Below are 20,604 nucleotides of genomic sequence, written 5' to 3' on the forward strand. Positions count from 1 at the left end.
TGGCTCTTGTGTAAATTGGCCATAGTATGTGTATGTACTTTATATCTAACATATGAGGTAAGAACCTTAGATTGTAAGCTCCTTGAGGACAGGGACTGATATCAATGTACAATATATATAGTGCTGTGTAAATTGGGGCTATATAAATCACAGCCTGCCTCTTGAACACACACCCTGCTCAAGTACAGCCTCCTTCTTGCCTCAGACTGAGCTGACTATGGAATACAGGCATACTGTGTGTCCGCTCAATGTCCCGTAACCCCACCCCCCATTATCAGGAAGAAGAGATGCATGGTCACATGACAGAACCTTTTAACCCTATAATAAAGGTAAGATATGTCATTTCTGGAGCTAAGAAAGAGCAGTTATGGTGCCTGCATAGTTATAACTGTGTTAGAAAATGTCTATAACATTGCCTGTCTACATCCTCCCGCCTGCCATATAGGGAAATGACGGACGGGCAGTGGTTCTCTTGTTCTGGGAGGACGTCATATGACCCTGGGACACAGCAGATCACCGATCAGCGGAAAGAGCCGATGACTTCAGCTCTGTCATGTGATCAGCTGTGTCCAATCACAGCTGATCGAATGTAGATAAGGAAATGCCGGTTATCGGCATTTCTCTCCTCACGAGCTGTCACGCTGACAGCTCGAGAGGAGAGGAGAGCTGGAAATCGGCATTCCGCGGAGGGGACATGTACACTGATCATCAGGGCACTGATGATCAGTGCCCTGATGATCAGTGTAGCCCCATCAGTGCCACCTGTCAGTGTCTATCAATGCCACCTGTCAGTGCCCATCAATGCCACATATCAGTGCCTACCAGTGCACATCAATGCCACATATCAGTGCCCATCTGAGCTGCCTTTCAGTGCCAACAATCAGTGCCAGTAAATGCCACATATCAGTGTCAGTCAGTGCCGCCTATGGGTGCTGCCAGTCAGTGCCACCTGTCAGTGCCTGTCAGTGCCGCCTAACAGTTCCAGTCTGTACCACCTAACAGTTCCAGTCAGTGCCACCTAATAGTGCCAGTCAGTGCCGCTTAACAGTGCCAGTCAGTGCTGCCTATAAGTGCCATATATGAGTACTGCCTTTCAGTGCCCATCAGTGACGTCTGTCAATGCCCACCATTGATGCCTGTCAATGTCCATCAGTGCCACCTACCAGTGCCTCCTCATCAATGCCCATCAGTGCAGCCTATCAGTGCCCATCACTGCAGCCTCATTAGTGCACATCACTATTTTATTAACTTTCAGATGTTTTTGGTTTGTTTAGCAAAAAATAAAAACCCAGTGGTGATTAAATACCATCAAAAGAAAGCTCTATCTGTCTCAAACAAATGATAAAAATTTCATATGGGTACAGTGTTGCATGACCACGCAATTGTCATTCAAACTGTGGGCAGGAAGGGGGTGAAAGTGCCCGGTAGACAGGTGATTAAACAGAATACAATATATTTTACAACAGCTGTCCTTTAACCCATTGGGATCCTTTGACAGTCTGTTTCAACAAGTACATTGCTTTCCTAATATCCACTCTGCAGGACAACCATATTAACTGAATAGGAAATAAAAAGGACCTTTCTGTATTGTTATTTTTGAATTAACTGATAACATTTTGGAGTCATTCAATATGTCTGTGGAAAACAAGACAAAAAAAGTCTAAAAAAATGGAAAAGATTTCAATTTGGCATTGTCTGATAAATTAAAGATGGCCAGGTTACTGAAACAACACAGCAGAATGACAATGTGTAAAATGCATTTTCAACCAATGAAATTTTGGGCTATGCTAGTTAAGGCGGTATTAAGCCCAAAAGCAAACATTTATTATATTGCAGCGTACCAATTCTTAGATGTGGTGGCCACATTGGTTTTCTCTTTAGGCTTGCTTTCCTTAATTCTTATTTCGTGATCTGGCCAGTAAGATCTGGTTCACACATGTTTGGTGCTCATTGAAGTTCAGGTTTCACAGCTAATTGATACAGTAGTTGTTCACAGGTTCATGTCAGGTTTCCATCAGGTTCAGGACAGGTTTAGATCAAGATCTTATGCTGTTCACACATGTGCAGTTTAGAAACCGTTTGCACAGAAGTCAATAGTCTGTAAGCTGCACCTGAACCGGACTGCACTGCCCAGAAATCATACATGACTCTTTTTAAAACCACACTGAATCCACACTGCCAGTGCATCAGAAATATGTGAACAAGTGCCAAAGGAAGCACATGTTTTTTCACATGTTATGCGGATTAGATGCAGTTCAAACCGCATCCAGTCCGCATATATGTGAATGGGCACTTAGACTGTTGTTTTCTAAGAAAACAAACTGTCCTGCAAAGGTAGCCATTGGAGGGTTGAGAAAAAACATTAAAACTGATAGGGGTGCTTACAATGGTCAGCCACCTTTATTTATTTATTTATTTATTTATGTAAAACCTTTATCGCAAAAGTTAGAAAAACCTGTTTGCTATAATTGCTTATAAAGTGTGAGCTGGAGTTTGACTTCAGTTGTTAGTGTATCTATATCTGCTATTACATCTAACACTGCCCTTCTCCCAGACTGACAATTCTGCTGTCCAAAAGTGCCTCCTTTGCTCCTTCATCCAGAGCGGGGGCCTGCTAATACAGAAGGAGTGTTACAGGCCAGATCACCAGGTGGAAACAGACAGGAAAAAAAAGCCTATAAAAGAAAATTAATGCAGCCACCACATGTAATAATTAGTAAGCTGCAATATATTATATTTTTTATTTTGGGTTTATTACCGCTTTAAATTAGTTATAGGATGACCTCTGATTTGTGGTTATAGTACTTTACATGTCTTTTTGGATTATAATTATTGAACAAGCCTGGTTAATAATATGTATAAATTAAAATATTCACCAATATTCAAATAAAGAAACAGATTGAAACTGTCATAAAGAAAAAAAAGATGAAATATACCAGCGGCCAGGCGAGCATGTTCATTTGCTCCCTTTTTGTCAACTTTCTCATCTACATACGGAGAGTTATATGAATCCATGTAACCTGTGTAGAGGAAACAGAAGTTTAGTACAGGCTTTAATCCGCACAGGGCATTTTGCAATGAGCTGAATAAATGGTTTAAAATATATTTTGCTATTTTGAAATTAAATATGGCTCCCACTTCACACGATCCTAATTGCATCCACTTGGTCCTTCTGAGTCTAATGTTCTTCATAATGTGCTTTTTCACATTTCTCTTCCTAAAGTAACAGATGGCTAATTAAAAGCAAAAGACATTCAACACAAAAACATTTTGAATTAGGCAATATTGTGCTTGTTTAAAAAGGAACTCCTGATTCAATCCAAAGCACAAAATATAATTACATGACACTAGTAAATATGTTCATGTAAAGTATACTAAAATGTTTTGGATCTGTAGAAATCCATAAAGTCCTAGAAATGAAAGTGATCTCCCAAGGAAAAAACAACCATAATAATTAGTTGTCTCTGTCTACTCAATGTGAGATCTCAGAAGAGAAAGGAGGGGATATGGCTCCTCAGAATGGTCTTCTCCTATTGGTGTTGCTGATTTTTATTATTATACAGGATTTGATCATATATTTGTTTTATGCATAGCACTATCTAGTGGCTTAAACACAGTCTACTCACATTTAAGGGATCCAAGGGATGCAAGGTCTTTACTAAATTATGAGTTACATCTTCCAGCACTGAGGATCCCCCGAGGAAGGGGACAACTCACACGGGAAAGGTGGCTGTTTGTATTATGGTGGGCATTAGTAACTGTTACGGAAGTGCTGACATTTTTTTTAAATGTCAGCACTTCCGTAACAGTTACTAATGTCCACCATAATACAAACAGCCACCATTCCTGTGTCAGTTGTCCCCTTCCTCGGGGGATCCTCAGTGCTGGAAGATGTAACTCATAATTTAGTAAATACCTTGCATCCCTTTGATCCCTTAAATGTGAGTAGACTGTGTAGAAACTCGCTTCCCCCAGCAGCCACTGTCAGGAATGGACTGGCCAGCAATGGTGGGACTCACCTGCCTTTTGATCTGCAGTACCAGGGCTGGCCAGCGGGTGCTCCCAGCAATCAGAGACTCAACCTTTCAGCCAGCTAACACCTGGAACTGATTATACTGGTGTATTTAAGGGATGGCCAGACCTGCAGACTCTGCCTTGGTGTTGTGTTTGTCCTGGGCCCTGTAACTGTCCTGCATCCTGTTTCTGTTCCTTTGCTGACCCTGCCTGATCTGAACCGCTGCTGACTTCTCCTGCTCTGATCCCGGCTCGCTCCTGACCATCCCTCTGCCTGACCCTCTGTACCACGCTGCTTGCTACCTGTTCTGATCCCTGGCTTGTGACCCTGACCATCCCTCTGCCTGACCCTCTGTACTACGCTGCTTGCTACCTGCTGAACCTGGCCTGTGACCCCGACCAATCTCCGCTTGCTCCCCCTGTACCTACCTGCCCTATTGATATTGACCCGGCCTGCCTGACGACGCTTGCTTGTATGTACTGTTATCTGTGGGTGGTTGGTTTGGTTTGTTTGCACTGTATTATGTTTTAGTATTGCACTGCGTTTATGTTTGTATTGTTAGTGTTAATAAATTATATTGTTTATCACATATCTGAAGTCTGCGTTTCCCTGCATCAGTCACACACCTCTGGTCATACCCGGGAGCCCTGACATTACACCAAGGCCAATCCTGACCAGAAGTGGCTGCACAGGGAAGCCATCTTGGCTTGTTGATGGGAAGGATGGATCTGGATGAGGTTGTGTATTTATATCTGCTAGTGTTTGATGACAGGGAGTATGCTTATCAAACTCTGAAGGAGTATCCCCGGGATGAACTGCTAGAATGTATACGGCTCGCTCATGTTCTAGTAGATCAGGGCACAGAGTTCTCTGAGGTGCAGCCTTTGATTGAGGTTTGTGCTGAGTTGGTTTCATCTGGTACCCCCGAATGCAGGGATGAATTTTTGCCACCATTTAGTGCAGACCAGGTAGAGTCCCTGGTGTGGTTATTAGAGGATGATGTGGGTTACTTTCTGGAGCGTTATTCCACATGTTCACCACAGGTACTAAGAGATTGTATAAACACAGTGCAGTCATTGACCAGACAGGCTTTGTGTAAGCTGAGCTTTGTTCAACCCATACTGCAGACATGGACAGACTTGTTGCACCCAGCCTCAGTCAGCTTACAAAAACCCAGTCCTGCTTCTAATCTATTTCCTCAAAACTCTATTCCTGCATTCCCAACAGCTCCTCCTGCCCTGCTATCTACCGCATGTCAGTACCCTGTTCCCACTTTCTGCACCTATCCTGCCTTTAACCCTGTAAAAAAGCCCTCTGTAGCAACCGCTCCCTCTCCTGTTCCATCCTCCAGTTCTTCTCTGTCTCCAGCTGCTCCATTCGTTTGCAGACCTGCGTTTACTTGCAGTGCTCCAGTAGTTAAAACCAGAAAAAAGCGAAAATTCTTTCCAACCAATACCATCCTGCCAGTATCCAAACCGGTGAACCTGCCTTCCGTGGTTCAGCCTGAAGCCTCTACTCAGCCTGAAGCCTCTACTCAGCCTGAAGCCTCTACTCAGCCTGATGCCTGTACTCAGCCTGATGCCTGTACTCAGCCTGATGCCTGTACTCAGCCTGATGCTTGTACGCAGCCTGATGCCTCTACTCGGCCTGATGCCTGTACGGAGCCTGATGCCTCTCTTCAGCCTGAAGCCTCTACTCGGCCTGAAGCCTCTACTCGGCCTGATGCCTCTACTCGGCCTGAAGCCTCTACTCGGCCTGATGCCTCTACTCGGCCTGAAGCCTCTACTCGGCCTGAAGCCTCTACTCGGCCTGAAGCCTCTACTCAGCCGGACGCCGGCATTCAGCCTGATGCCTCTACCCAGCATGATGAACTGATCCAGCCTGACGATCCTATTAGGCCAGTTGACTCGATGCCCGCTGTTGATCCAGATGATCCGGTACCTGATCCGGTGCCCGCTGTCGTGCCAATTGACTCAGAGCCCGCTGTCGTACCTGGGGACTTGGTGCCCACTGCCTTGCCAGATGACGCGGTGCCCGCTGGCGAGCCAAATGACCTGATGCCTGGTGACCCAGTGCCCGCTGTCATACCTGGTGACCCGATGCCCGCTGTCGAGCCAGACGATCCAATGCCTGGTGACCCGGTGCCCGCTGTCGTGCCTGTTGACTCGGAGCCCACTGCCTTGCCAGATGACACGGTGCCCGCTGTCGAGCCAAATGACCTGATGCCTGGTGACCCAATGCACGCTGTCCAGCCAGACGATTCAATGCTTGCCCCAGTGCCCGCGGTCATGCCAGTTGACTCGGAGCCCACTGCCTTGCCAGATGACGCGGTGCTCGCTGTCGAGCCAAATGACTTCATGCCTGGTGACCCGATGCCCGCTGTCCAGCCAGACGATCCAATGTCTGACCCAGTGCCAGCGGTCATGCCAGTTGACTCACAGCCCACTGTCGTGCCTGGTGACTCGGTGCCCGCCGCTCCGCCTGGGGGTCCGGCGCCCGCCGCTCCGCCTGGGGGCCCGAGACCTGTCGCTCCACCTGGGGGTCCGGTGCCCGCCGCTCCGCCCGAGGGCCCGAGACCTGTCGCTCCACCTGGGGGTCCGGCGCCCGCCGCTCCGCCCGAGGGCCCGAGACCTGTCGCTCCATCTGGGGCTCCGGCGCCCTCCGCCCGAGGGCCCGAGACCCGTCGCTCCACCTGGGGGTCTGGCGCCCGCCGCTCCGCCTGAGGGCCCGAGACCCGTCACTCCACCTGGGGGTCCGGTGCCCGCCACTCCGCCTGAGGGCCCGAGACCCGTCGCTCCGCCTGGGGGTCCGGCGCCCGCCGCTCTGCCTGAGGGCCCGAGACCCGTCGCTCCGCCTAGGGGTCCGGCGCCCGCTGCTCCGCCTAAGGGCCCGAGACCTGTCGCTCCGCCTGGGGGTCCGGCGCCAGCCGCTCCGCCTGGGGGCCCGAGACCTGTCGCTCCGCCTGGGGGTCCGGCGCCCGCCGCTCCGCCTGAGGGCCCGAGACCTGTCGCTCCGCCTGGGGGTCCGGCGCCCGCCGCTCCGCCTGAGGGCCCGAGACCTGTCGCTCCACCTTGGGGTCCGGCGCCCGCCGCTCCGCTTGAGGGCCCGAGACCTGTCGCTCCGCCTGGGGGTCCGGCGCCCGGCGCTCCGCCTGGGGGCCCGAGACCTGTCGCTCCGCCTGGGGGTCCGGCGCCCGCCGCTCCGCCTGAGGGCCCGAGACCCGTCGCTCCGCCTAGGGGTCCGGCGCCCGCTGCTCCGCCTAAGGGCCCGAGACCTGTCGCTCCGCCTGGGGGTCCGGCGCCCGCCGCTCCGCCTGGGGGCCCGAGACCTGTCGCTCCGCCTGGGGGTCCGGCGCCCGCCGCTCCGCCTGAGGGCCCGAGACCTGTCGCTCCGCCTGGGGGTCCGGCGCCCGCCGCTCCGCCTGAGGGCCCGAGACCTGTCGCTCCACCTTGGGGTCCGGCGCCCGCCGCTCCGCTTGAGGGCCCGAGACCTGTCGCTCCGCCTGGGGGTCCGGCGCCCGGCGCCCCGCCTGGGGGCCCGATGCCTGTCGCCCCGCCTGGGGGCCCGATGCCTGTCGCCCTGCCTGGGGGCCCGATGCCTGTCGCCCCGCCTGGGGGCCCGGCGCCCGCCGCTCCGCCTGGGGGCCCGGCGCCCGCCGCCCCGCCTGGGGGCCCGATGCCTGTCGCCCCCCGCCTGGGGGCCCGATGCCTGTCGCCCCCCGCCTGGGGGCCCGATGCCTGTCGCCCCCCGCCTGGGGGCCCGACGCCTGTCGCCCCGCCTGGTGGCTCGGTGCCTGTCGCCCCGCCTGGTGGCTCGGTGCCTGTCGCCCCGCCTGGTGGCTCGGTGCCTGTCGCCCCGCCTGGTGGCTCGGTGCCTGTCGCCCCGCCTGGTGGCTCGGTGCCTGTCGCCCCGCCTGGTGGCTCGGTGCCTGCTGCTCCGCCTGGTGGCTCGGTGCCTGCTGCTCCGCCTGGTAATCCGATGTGCCTCTGCCCGGAGTCCAGCCCGATGTGCCTCTGCCCGGAGTCCAGCCCGATGTGCCTCTGCCCGGTGTGCCTCTGCCCGATGTGCCTCTTCCCGGAGTCCAGCCCGATGTGCCTCTTCCCGGAGTCCAGCCCGATGTGCCTCTGCCCGGAATCCAGCCCGATGTGCCTCTGCCCGGAGTCCAACCCGATGTGCCTCTGCCCGGAGTCCAGCCCGATGTGCCTCTGCCCGGAGTCCAGCCCGATGTGCCTCTGCCCGGAGTCCAGCCCGATGTGCCTCTGCCCGATGTGCCTCTGCCCGGAGTCCTGCCCGATGTGCCTCTGCCCGGAGTCCAGCCCGATGTGCCTCTGCCCGGTGTGCCTCTGCCCGATGTGCCTCTGCCCGGAGTCCAGCCCGATGTGCCTCTGCCCGGAGTCCAGCCCGATGTGCCTCTGCCCGGAGTCCAGCCCGATGTGCCTCTGCCCGGAGTCCAGCCCGATGTGCCTCTGCCCGATGTGCCTCTGCCCGGAGTCCAGCCCGATGTGCCTCTGCCCGGTGTGCCTCTGCCCGATGTGCCTCTGCCCGGAGTCCAACCCGATGTGCCTCTGCCCGGAGTCCAGCCCGATGTGCCTCTGCCCGGAGTCCAGCCCGATGTGCCTCTGCCCGGAGTCCAGCCCGATGTGCCTCTGCCCGATGTGCCTCTGCCCGGAGTCCTGCCCGATGTGCCTCTGCCCGGAGTCCAGCCCGATGTGCCTCTGCCCGGTGTGCCTCTGCCCGATGTGCCTCTGCCCGATGTGCCTCTGCCCGGTGTGCCTCTGCCCGATGTGCCTCTGCCCGGTGTGCCTCTGCCCGATGTGCCTCTGCCCGGTGTGCCGCTGCCCGGAGTCCTGCCCGGTGTGCCAGTCTTTGATATCCCGCCAGTTACCAGACCCGGGCGGTGGAACATTTTGCCCAGCTAGGACTGTTTGGAGCGTCCTGAGGCCGCTCCTTGAGGGGGGGGGTACTGTCAGGAATGGACTGGCCAGCAATGGTGGGACTCACCTGCCTTTTGATCTGCAATACCAGGGCTGGCCAGCGGGTGCTCCCAGCAATCAGAGACTCAACCTTTCAGCCAGCTAACACCTGGAACTGATTATACTGGTGTATTTAAGGGATGGCCAGACCTGCAGACTCTGCCTTGGTGTTGTGTTTGTCCTGGGCCCTGTATCTGTCCTGCATCCTGTTTCTGTTCCTTTGCTGACCCTGCCTGATCTGAACCGCTGCTGACTTCTCTTGCTCTGATCCCGGCTCGCTCCTGACCATCCCTCTGCCTGACCCTCTGTACCACGCTGCTTGCTACCTGTTCTGATCCCTGGCTTGTGACCCTGACCATCCCTCTGCCTGACCCTCTGTACTACGCTGCTTGCTACCTGCTGAACCTGGCCTGTGACCCCGACCAATCTCCGCTTGCTCCCCCTGTACCTACCTGCCCTATTGATATTGACCCGGCCTGCCTGACGACGCTTGCTTGTATGTACTGTTATCTGTGGGTGGTTGGTTTGGTTTGTTTGCACTGTATTATGTTTTAGTATTGCACTGCATTTATGTTTGTATTGTTAGTGTTAATAAATTATATTGTTTATCACATATCTGAAGTCTGCGTTTCCCTGCGTCAGTCACACACCTCTGGTCATACCCAGGAGCCCTGACAGCCACTGTGGTTCCTCCTTCTTGCCTATGCAGTCTTTTTTAGCCAGCAGGAGGAACCACAGCGGCCGGGGAAGAAGCAAGTATTCTACAAAAATAGAGGAGCAGAGAAGCAGTGACTTTTTAATACACGGGCCTCCAGAAAAGTATATAAATTATTTTACAGGTGACCTATCTTTTAAAAGTAGCCCTGTGATGACAGGGTTATTTTAAGGAATCAGCTGATGTTTGAATTGTCCTTTATTTTCTTTGCTGGTTTAAAGCAGAAAAAATAGGTGGTATCATACAGTACATATGTGGAATCATTTTTAAAAATAAGCCAGCTGATATAGGACTCATGTTGGATCATGGTATAGAGCTTCCACAGCCTAGAAGATAAATTCTCAGAGCACACAAAAACATTGCATTTTAAAGTGATTCTGTACTTCATTGTAAATTATAAAAGATGATTGCCTTTATTAATTAGCAAAGCTATGCCCATATCCCTCTCTATGTTAATGGGCCTGACGTTATTCTGCCTTTGCTGTTATCAGCACAAAGTGTCTTCCTCACCTGTTCAATGAGAACGTCTCAGTGGCCAGTCCAGTGATGTGGGTTGTCATCTTAAACAAGATGTCAAAGTAAATCAGAGAATGGCATAAAGGCTGCTTTTCTGGCTAACAAAGGTAATAGCAGGCACTTTGTGGTGTCTTTCTTTTAACCAGAACTTTTATTAAAAAAAAATTAAAATGTTCATCAGGCTTTAGAAAGAACATTATTTAAAATTGAATAATAACCCAATGATTACTGTACCAAAAATGTACCCTTTATTCATAATACACGAAAACTACAAACTACACATGAATTGCAACAACCTGACCAGTCCCATAGTCAGTGGTGTATTTAGATTTTGTGCTGCCCTAGGCAACATAAAAATTGTGCCCCCTCCCCCAATGAGAGAGCGAGAGAGTTCAATAAGTATGTATGTATATATGATTCTCTCTCTCTTCTCTCTCTCCCTCTCTCTCCCCTCTCTCTTCCCTCTTTATCTCTCTCTTTCTCTCTATTCCATCTCTTTCTCTCTCTCATCTCTCCCTCTCCCCTCTTTCTATTCCCTCTATTTTTCTCTCTTCCCTCTCTTTCTCTCTCTCTCTCTTCCCCTCCCTCTCTCCCTCCCTTCTCTCTCTTTCTTCCTTCTCTCCCCCCCCTCTCTCTCTCTCTTCTCTCTCTCTCTTCCCTCTCTCTTCTCTCCCTCTCTCCCCCCTCTCTCTCTTCCCTCTCTCTCTCTCACCTCCCTCTCTTCCATCTCTCTCTCTTCCCCCTCTCTCTTCTCTCTCTCTCTCTCACACACCTCCCTCTCCCACTCTTCCCCCCCTCTCTCTCTTCCCTCTCTCTCTTTCTTCCCTCTCTCTCTCTCTTCCCTCTCTCTCTCTCTTCCCTCTCTCTCTTCCCTCTCTCTCTTCCCTTTCTCTCTCCCCCCTCTTTCTTCCCTCTCTCTTTCTCATGCTCTCTTCCCTCTCTCTCCGATCGTATGGGACTGCACACACACAGTATGATTTCCCCCCCCCCTCCGCAACCGCCTCCTCCAAAGGTTTCTGATCTCCGGGCAGCAGGAAATGTGGGCAGGGGGTGGTAATCATACTGTGTGTGTGCAGTCACATATGATCTATCAGTGATCATGTATCATGTGCTGGATGGACGACAGGAGGGAGAGCCCAGAGAACACTACACAGCTCACCTCCTCCCAGCTCTTTTCTCTCTGGCACTTCTCCTCTCCCTGCTCCAGGCTGTCCCCTGGTCCTGGCACTGAGTGCGGACAGGGAAGGATCTCAGCGGCGAGCAGCCACTCAGGAACACCAGGGCACCCCCTCCATCTGGCCAGGTCTGTCTCTCCCTCCAGCAGCAGTAAGCCAGCGGGAGGGAGAGGGGGAGAAACCCCAAACTGGCTTTCAGCTGCTGGAGGGAGAGATACAGAGGGCATCCTTCTGTAACTGCTCTCCCCCACCACACCGATCCTCCTGCTGTCCGGGCCTCCTACAGGCATACCATTGGTACCCCTCTGATGGCGGCCCTGCTTGGCTCTGTCCACCGCTGCTCAACAGGTCCCTTCTTCCAGGGGCGGTGCCGCCCCCCTAAAAATTGCCACTCTAGGTAAAAGCCTTGTTTGCCTCGCGGTAGATATGTCCCTGCCCATAGTGGGAACAGATACAGTATGGTTCCCAACTGAACCTCATTTGGAGAGAATGTCCATTTAAGATCAAATCTCAACTCCAAGTCCCTCATACAACCTCAGCTGTCCCTCTTTTTAGTCTGACGTCTATATCTCTATGCAAAATGTTACTACCATACGTGCTATGCTATACTAAACTTTTTATCCAAGCTCTTTATTACTGCATTTGTTCTTTTGAAAAGCCAATATATACTGTAGATCAAAAAAGCAATTGTGTGGTTGAGCCAGTCATTTTCTGCATATTAGATCTTTGCTGTCTGTAACGGGGCCATGGCAGAAATGGTTCCTTTGCCTACATACTGTGTGCTAAAAGGTGTCCCTCTTTACCATTTCAGAAAGCTGGGCATGGGCGGCAATTCATAATTAACTTTGCTAATCTGTTCAGCAATGCTGGAAGATTTTGGTTAATTCCAGTATCTCAGGAAAAACAGATTTGCATCTGCAATAAGGAATGTGATGATGTGATAAGATTAAGTGATATAGTTTGTCTGAGCTTAACAAGATTAATTATGAGAATAGGTTGATATTAAGAAAAATTGTTTTTTAATTAAACATCACTACAGTATAATCTCACCATATTTTATCTAGGAGGGGACAATTAAACAGTCATAATTAAAGGATACCATAACCCAAAAACAAAAATGTAATATATTGAAGCGTGCCAGTCCTTAGATTTTCAGCAAGTACAGAAACTATATGTTGGTTATGTCAGAAATGAACTGTCTTTGCTACTTCCTGTAAGCTGAACTGCCTGTAAGCTTTCCTTTTGTAAACTAGTGAGGAAGACATTTTTACAGTCCAGCCTGGGTGAGAAAGATGGTTCCCTCTATAGATAGTGTCAATGAGTGAGTATGTGAGTATAGCTACCCAGGGGCAGAAGGTGTGTTATTCACAGCATTAGCAGATGAAAATAATGCATCCACTGAATTTAAATTGCAATATATAACTTTTTTTGTTTTTGAGTTTAGATACACTTTAACATTACACTAATGATTCTTCAATGCTTAGACCTAAAAAGCTTGCCCTTGCTGTCTAAAAGGTTGTATTGCCATGCTATAGGTACACTTTATAACAGCGTTGTCTTCCAAAACACTGTCAGCACACAGTTCACATGTAGTTGCTGTCCGGTGTGACATCTAAGGCCAATACATTGCCAAATGTATGATCTGTTCTGGGTAAAAGCATAGAGAACCTGCATTTAATACAAAGGAGGCTTGTGATCTAATCTCTGATATTTCAGTCCACATCATGAGTAGCACCCTTCAGTCACCGCTCAAGACTGTAATCGACAGATCACAAAGAGAACTCCACTAAGGCCTGCAGTCTCTGACATTTCAATATATATCTTGGATAATTTTAGCTATCCTAGCTGCTTTCTATAACAGAAATTGAGGCTTTAAATTTGCAAACCCTGTCACAAATCACAATGTTGGTTGACTTCATCAAGACATTCAACAGCAGTCTCATGGTCTACAACAGGGGTCTCCAAACTTTCTAAACAACGGGCCAGTTTACTGTCCTTCAGACCTAAGGTGGGCCGGACTATTGGGAGTTGAAAGGGTCCTGACTACAAAGCCACATCTTTGGTATCACTGGGAGGAATAGCGCCCCATCGTTACTGTCATTGGGCCCCATTGTTGGTATCATTGGGAGGAATTATGACCTGTCATGGGAGTTATTCTGCCCCTTTAATGGTGTCAATGGGGGGAATTATGCCCCATTGTTGGTATCGATGGAGAAAAATAGTGCCCCAAGGGCCAGATAAAAGAAGGCATCTGGCCTCCGGGCCACAGTTTGAAGACCACTGGTCTACAAAACAGATTATGTGCGTCTTGGGAATTTGCTGCGTTGGGGCCACTGAACCAAACTCTAAGAGCCCCTTTACCCTGTAGACAGCATTGATTTTATGTTAGAAAATCTAGGTGTCTCCACATGTTATTCCTGTCTTTGGGGGAGGTACAAAGCAGGTGTCATTAGATAAAATGCTATGAAGAGTAATGTATGTAAATACTCCTGATTTACACCATCAATAACAATATCGGATGTAACACCAATCTTGCTCATACAGAGGAATATGCTTATGATCTGTCTGTCTATCTGTCTCATGATCCATTAGGCGGTTTTTAGGTTTAACGACCCAGTATATTATTAAGGTGATACTAAACACACACTGTTTCATTTACATTGTCCCTTCTATTTCTGTAAGTGGATGATGACACTGTAATTATTTTAATTAAAAAAAAATCAAAGTACCTTTTTCCTAATCGATATACAGTGTCACATGACCCAGCTCTTACCCAGCCTCTGTGCAGGGAAACATAAGCAGGAGGAGCTTCTAGTCCTCTGCTGCTGGTCACATGTTCAAAATAAAAAACAGCTTTTGGAATACAGAGTAAGCAAAAACAAATAATATCAATAAACTGTTTTAAATTGGCATACAAATATATATTTTAAATCAAATCTTTATTATTTTATGGAAATAATATGGTGTGGATGGATTTCTGTCATCACAGGCTGTGTCACACCCCTCTAGCCTGTGTCTTAAAATAAGAGGGAGGTGAAGCAACTATTAATCTACATGTAATATCCCTCCCTATTGTGTTTAGCTGTTTAATGGGCATGGAGGAGGAGAGAAGGAATGGGTTGTCATTTACCACTGTGTATACACCCACATATGTGACTCTATAGTCACATGGGCTGCTCAGATGTGATAGGGAGGAAATGCTCAGCATAGAAACTCACTGAAAACTGAGCATATGCAGAGTTGCCACTACAGCTCCAAAATCCCTAGCTAAATTGGGGACATAAACAAAATTGGAGATAGAGAGCAACAGGATTGACAAGGTTTTTTGTAGAATACAGAAAACAAATCTCATAGTGACTGAGTGAGTATGAACAGCACGTAATACAGCATTTATTGATCGTTTTTTATAATGTGGGTTTAGTGACTTTTTTTGCATGGAAATATGTATTTTTTTTATTGTAGGCCTGTAATTTTTAGGAATAACTCACTGAAATCTGTCCGAACAAGAGTCTAGTAAACATCCCGGGTATGTTAAAATTTGAAACACGAAATCATAAATTATAATTTAATAAATAATTATAAAAAATAATATAATAATAAATTTAATTCAATAATGTAATCAAAATAAAAACACTGAAATTTGAAATATAGCGCCAAGTTCGCACATCACTGAGAAAAGTCGCAAAATCGTTTTCAGTGTCTGATGACGAATTTCCCCACGAATCATTATCACTCAATTCTGCAAGTGATTCTAATTTACTATCGCTGTTCTCTAGCTGGTCTAAAACCGATTTTGACCTAAAGGGACGCTTTTTGGACGCCATGGACATTTCTCAGTTTCCAGGCAGAAAGAACAGTCAAAATGCAGGCAGGGCACAAGACAAAGCACTAGGGACAAAATGTATATGAAATGGTTTGATACAGTAATGTTATACTATGTGATTTTAGTGTATTTAGTGAATGTCACTTTTTCACATTTTTAAATTTCCCGCCGCTCCGTCCCCGTACTTCCCGAAGTCGCAGGTAACGGAACCCAGAAGACGAATGCCGGCATCGGCCGGAGGACATTGCCTGGGACACTGCAGGAGGGACATCACAGGAGCGAAGGACAAGGTAAGTGAAGAAGAGATCCCGGAGCAGCGCTGCAGGGTATTCCCGAGTGTAGCTCGGGGTTACCTCTTATGGTGCTGAAAATTTACCCCGAGCTACACTCGGGAATACCTCTAGGGAGGTTAAACATGTCCAGTAAAAAAATTTTAAAAAATCGAATTTCGTCATAACGTCATAACGGCCAAAATGTATTCTACGACATGTCTTTGCTGAAAAAATCCCAATACGTGTAAATTAATTGGTTTACGTGAAAGTTATAGCATTTACAAATGGTGATATAGATACTGGAATTTGTTTTTTTACTGGTAATGGCGGCAATCAGCAACTTATAGCAGGACTGCAGGAGTGCAGCGGGCATTCTGACACGGGGGGAACTGACTTGGTGTCACTGACATCCCCAGTGACACCAGCACAGTGATCAGTGCTAATAAAAAGCACTGACACTGTACTAATGGCACTGGGCAGGAAGGGGTTAATATCTGGGGTGATCAATGGGTTAACTGTGTGCTGTGTTTTACTGTGTTGTCTGTGTGTGTGCTTCACTATAAGCACACTGCTTTGCATGGCTCTGCATACTGTTTACATACAGTTCTCTCCCCCTCAGTTGCGTCCTTAGGGGGGTGCGGGTCACACCGGGTTCAGGAACAGGATGCCAGCAGAGCTTCTGGGCTCTGTGAAGGTCCTGGCCAGTTAACTAGTTGCCGACCGCAGATAGCCGAATGACGGCTGCACTGCGTCCGGCCAGTTCTGGGTGGACGTCATATGACGGCCTCCCAGAACGCGCTCTCCTGCTCTCCCCAGGGGGCGCGCACCCGGCGATCTCCGTGATCGCTGTGTCCTACGGACACAGCTGATCACGTGATGTGGTAAAAGGCCAATCACAGCGGCCTTTTACCACCTGATCAGCGGTGTCCAATGACACGCTGATCAGAGGGAAATGCAAGTGCCGGTTCTCGGCTGCACTTTCCTCACGCTGTCAGATCGTGAGGAAAGTACTGCCGAGAACCGGCAGTTGTCAGAGCGGGGATCGGCACCGATCATCAGGGCACTGATGATCAGTGCCCTGATGATCGGTGCCCAGCAGTACCACCCGCAAGTTCCGCCCACCTGTGCCCAGCAGTGCGCCCACTAGCTCCGCCCACCTGTGCCCAGAAGATCACCCACCTGTGCCCAGCAGTGCACCCACCTGTGCCACTCTGCAGTGTCCCACACCTGTGCCCAGAAGTGCCACCTACCTGTGCCCAGCAGTGCCACCCACCTGTGCCCACCAGTGCCACCCACCTGTGCCCACCCACCAGTGCCGCCCACCAGTGCCGCCCACCAGTGCCACCCACCAGTGCTGCCAGTCAGTGCCACCAGTCAGTGCCCAGGGGTTGTGCCAGTCAGTGCCGCCAGTCAGTGCCCAGCAGTGATGCCAGTCAGTGCCGTCTATCAGTACCCATCATCAGTGTCACCTATCAGTGCCGCCTATCAGTGCTGCATATTAGTGCCGCCTATCCGTGACACCTCATTAGTGCTGTCTATCAGTGCCGCCTATCCGTGCCACCTCATTAGTACTGCCTATCAGTGCCCTTTAGTGCTGCCTATCAGTGCCCATCAGTGCTGCCTATCAGTGCCCATCAGTGCTGCCTCATCAACGTACATCAGTGAAGGAGAAAAAATACCTGTTTGAAAAATTTTATAATAGAAACAAAGAAACTTTTTTTTTTTTTTCAAATTTTTTGCAATTTTTTATTTATAGCGCAAAAAGTAAAGCGCCCAGCGGCGATTAAATACCACCAAAAGAAAGCTCTATTTGTGAGAAAAAAATGATCAAAATTTCATATGGGTACAATGTTGCATGACCGCGCAATTGTCAATCAAAGTGCGGCAGCGCTGAAAGATGAAAATTGGCCTGGTAAATAAGGGGGTATAAGTGCCTGGTAGGCAAGTGGTTAATGGGGTGATCCTGGATTCCCGGCACAGTGACAGCTGCCCCCGGTGTAGCAGTAAAATGAACCCTCCAGAGAGGAAGGAGCGATGTCGGTGTAGAGGTAAAATGAGTAACCCGGACCCTTGAAGATATGTATCCCCTGAAGCAACTGCGCATGTGCCAGTTTCAGGCCGAAGAAGTCGATCTCAGCATCTTAGCACAGAGCTGCCACAGTTAACCCCTTCCAGTCTGCAAACCGCTGAAGTGGATCACTATGGGTTGCAAGATCAGTTAACCCCATATAGGTTCAACCTATACGGATCACTATGGGTTGTAAAATCAGTTAATCCCTTATAGGTTTAACCTATACGGGGTTAACTGATCTTGCAACCCATAGTGATCTGCAGGATCAGCTTCATCCATTTTCAGCCTGTAAGGGGTTAAATGTGGCAGCTCTGTGCTAAAGTCGGAGATTGGCATCTTCAGCCTGAAACCGACACATGCGCAGTTGCTTCAAGGGATACATATCTTCATGTGTACGGGTTACTCATTTTACCACTACGCCGCCACCGCTCCTTCCTCTCTGGAGGGTTGACACCACGTGTTACCGCACCGGGTGACACCAACCCTAGGGATGCCTCTGCTCCCCCCCTGACAGCCGAGGCTGCGAATAGTAGCACGGGTAGGGCGTGCGTGGTTCGCATGTGCCCCCTATCTGGAAATGCAAAATCACGTACATATACGTGATTTTGCGCACCCTTGCCACCCTGTAGCAGTATTCCTGCTATAGGGTGGCAGTAAAGTGGTTAATAAGGCTTACCTGTAGGTACTGTAAGTATCTCTGAAACTGCACCATTTAGGAGATATTTACTGTAGAATTGCCAGTGCATGTGGCATGCCGTCCATCGAGAGAGCTGTGCTGCAGCTGAAACTCCTTTCAACATTGTGGCTCAGCCAATCAAATGGTCGCAGCTCGCGAACCCGGAAGGAAGACCAGGTGAAGATGGAAGCCTCGGGGAGCCATGGCAGTGCTCCGCTGGAGGGTTTTGTTTTCAGGTAAGTCTCATAATGTGCTAATAAGCAATGCATACTAGCACATTATGCTTAAACTTGCAGGGAGAAGATTTTTTTAGAAATTAATTTTTTTGCAGTTTGCTACCGCTTTAAGCGAAATTATGAGATATGCTGTTACAGCTGGAATAACAGACTATAATATATTTGTGTTCAATAATGGGAATTCTAGTTGCTTCACATATTGCACAGTGTATGCATTTGATTCAGTTGTACCTTCTACGGATTTAATGTTGTTAGTGCTGTTCAGTGACTATGTAAAAAGCGAGACTTCAGCCCTATTGTACCTTGTACGATAATGAAATGATTATATGCATAATCATAATGTAACAGCTAAATGTCGCTCAACTGAGTTTCCAATTAACTAAAACCCTTTGTATGGCCACCTTAAATTGAATGAAACAGAGACTCACCATGAACATAATCGGGGTGAAGAGTCCAGTAAATATTCAAACAATGCTCCTCCCTCTTCATCCGTTGACACTTGCATTGAATTACAGAGTTCTGGGAAAGAACCTCAGCTGCTTCTTTACACTTTACGGAGTTGACTTGGTCCATCACATCTGTTGTGGAGCAGTTCTTGTAATCAAGGTAGCTGGCTTTGCAGTGAGAATCTTTCAAACATTTCTCTTCAGCCAATATGCAATCAATTGGTTCCGTGGAGTTTGCAGATAGGAAGTCAACTGTCAAAAGATGATTCAAGGTCATATACTCTGCTAACTCTAAGTGGTCAGATTTTTGAAAACTTGCATCACCTAGAATGTAATGCTTTGTTTACAACATCATCCTAATAAGCACATTGCAGATTTACTCAGTTTTTACTATATGTGCACAATAGAAGACAGTTACCCAGCCTAGTTGCTTTTGGCTGAATCTGCAACCTACTTTAATGTGGCTCCGGGCACAAACTAGGATGTCAGGTAGGTACTGGAGTGCCAGGGTAATAATATTAAGAGAACCTTTTCAAAAACTTCTTACCTAAGTGATTCTTTTGGTTGGATCTGTTAACTTGTTTGTCTTAATGGGTACTGCCAGACACCACCACTCAATAAATCCTTTGGAAAAAAAACAATTGTTGCACTAGGAACTATAATTGTTGTCTCCTTTCTGATAAGTTGCCACTGAGATGATGACAGCTGCCCCTCTCCTCTGTGTCATAAGCTTGGCTGGGATTAGTGTACATGTGTATGGAGAAGTGCCTATAAGTCATACTAGCCAGAAATTGACCATACCATACTTACATCTCTGATTGCCCTCTAATATGCATGCCTGCCCTTACCCTTCTTCCCTAGCTATGGTATGCACTAGCTCATGCGTGGCTATGGGTAAACATAAAAAACTTAACCCTAGCGAGGAATATAATTGGAGGCTAGAATTGGGATCCAATATTGGACATTTGACAGCTAGTTGAGATAATATTAAGCAATATTTTCCATCACTAACCAGTATAATCCTCATTCAAGCAGGAACGTGTTTATAGTTTTAAATCATAAAGCAATAGAATGAAATACTACTGGAAGTCCTAATTAGATTATTGGGGGATCCGATTCAAACATCCACCACTCAGGTGACTGTAATAGCTATAGTCCCATGCTGGTGCTCACCCCCCGGCTCACCACCGCATACTGAAGTCAAAAAGGAAAATGGTCCCACACCACCAAAGGACTTGTTCCTAGTAGAAAATGTTTAATGATACATAGAGCAACAGCACAAAGGACAAACAAGCTGTATGTTGACATGTTTCACACAAATATGTGCTTATTTACTACAAAAACATTTTCTACTTGTAATAAGTCCTGCGGTGGTGTGCGACCATTTCCCTTTTTTTTGCCTAGGTTATTTATGGGACCAATAAATGGATTCACAGAGAGAGGTACTGAGGAATACGCAACAGGTTTTCTCTTTTACAAGTTAGTACATATACTAAAGATTAATAAAGTCCCCTAATGGTATTTTCAGTGATACAAGTATCATTCCTTGTCAATTTGATAGACTTTTACTAGGTCTAGGTTCCTCTTGGGGATACGTTTGTACAGAGTATCCCTTTGTTTGAAAGGGTAGTATTTTGAACTCCAATCCACCTTCCAAAAAAGGCAAATAGTTATTGGAAACGTGTG

General features: G+C 48.5%; 1 protein-coding gene across 2 annotated transcripts in view; it reads right to left on the minus strand.

Moving 5' to 3' along the window:
* Nucleotides 1-20,604, minus strand: part of GFRA3 (GDNF family receptor alpha 3) — an 84,385-nt gene that overhangs the window by 26,902 nt on the left and 36,879 nt on the right. For both annotated transcript variants that reach the window (XM_089693979.1, XM_089693973.1), the window contains exons 2-3: nucleotides 18,901-19,170; nucleotides 2,937-3,020 (exon numbers count right to left, since the gene is read on the minus strand). In XM_089693979.1, coding sequence (XP_089550105.1) covers nucleotides 2,937-3,020; nucleotides 18,901-19,170 — 354 coding nt within the window. The remainder of the gene's footprint in view (nucleotides 1-2,936; nucleotides 3,021-18,900; nucleotides 19,171-20,604) is intronic.

Source organism: Staurois parvus, unplaced genomic scaffold (genome assembly GCF_062004578.1).
Source record: "Staurois parvus isolate SC_StPar_1 unplaced genomic scaffold, SC_StPar_1.0 ptg000025l, whole genome shotgun sequence".
NCBI classification, from domain to species: domain Eukaryota; kingdom Metazoa; phylum Chordata; class Amphibia; order Anura; family Ranidae; genus Staurois; species Staurois parvus.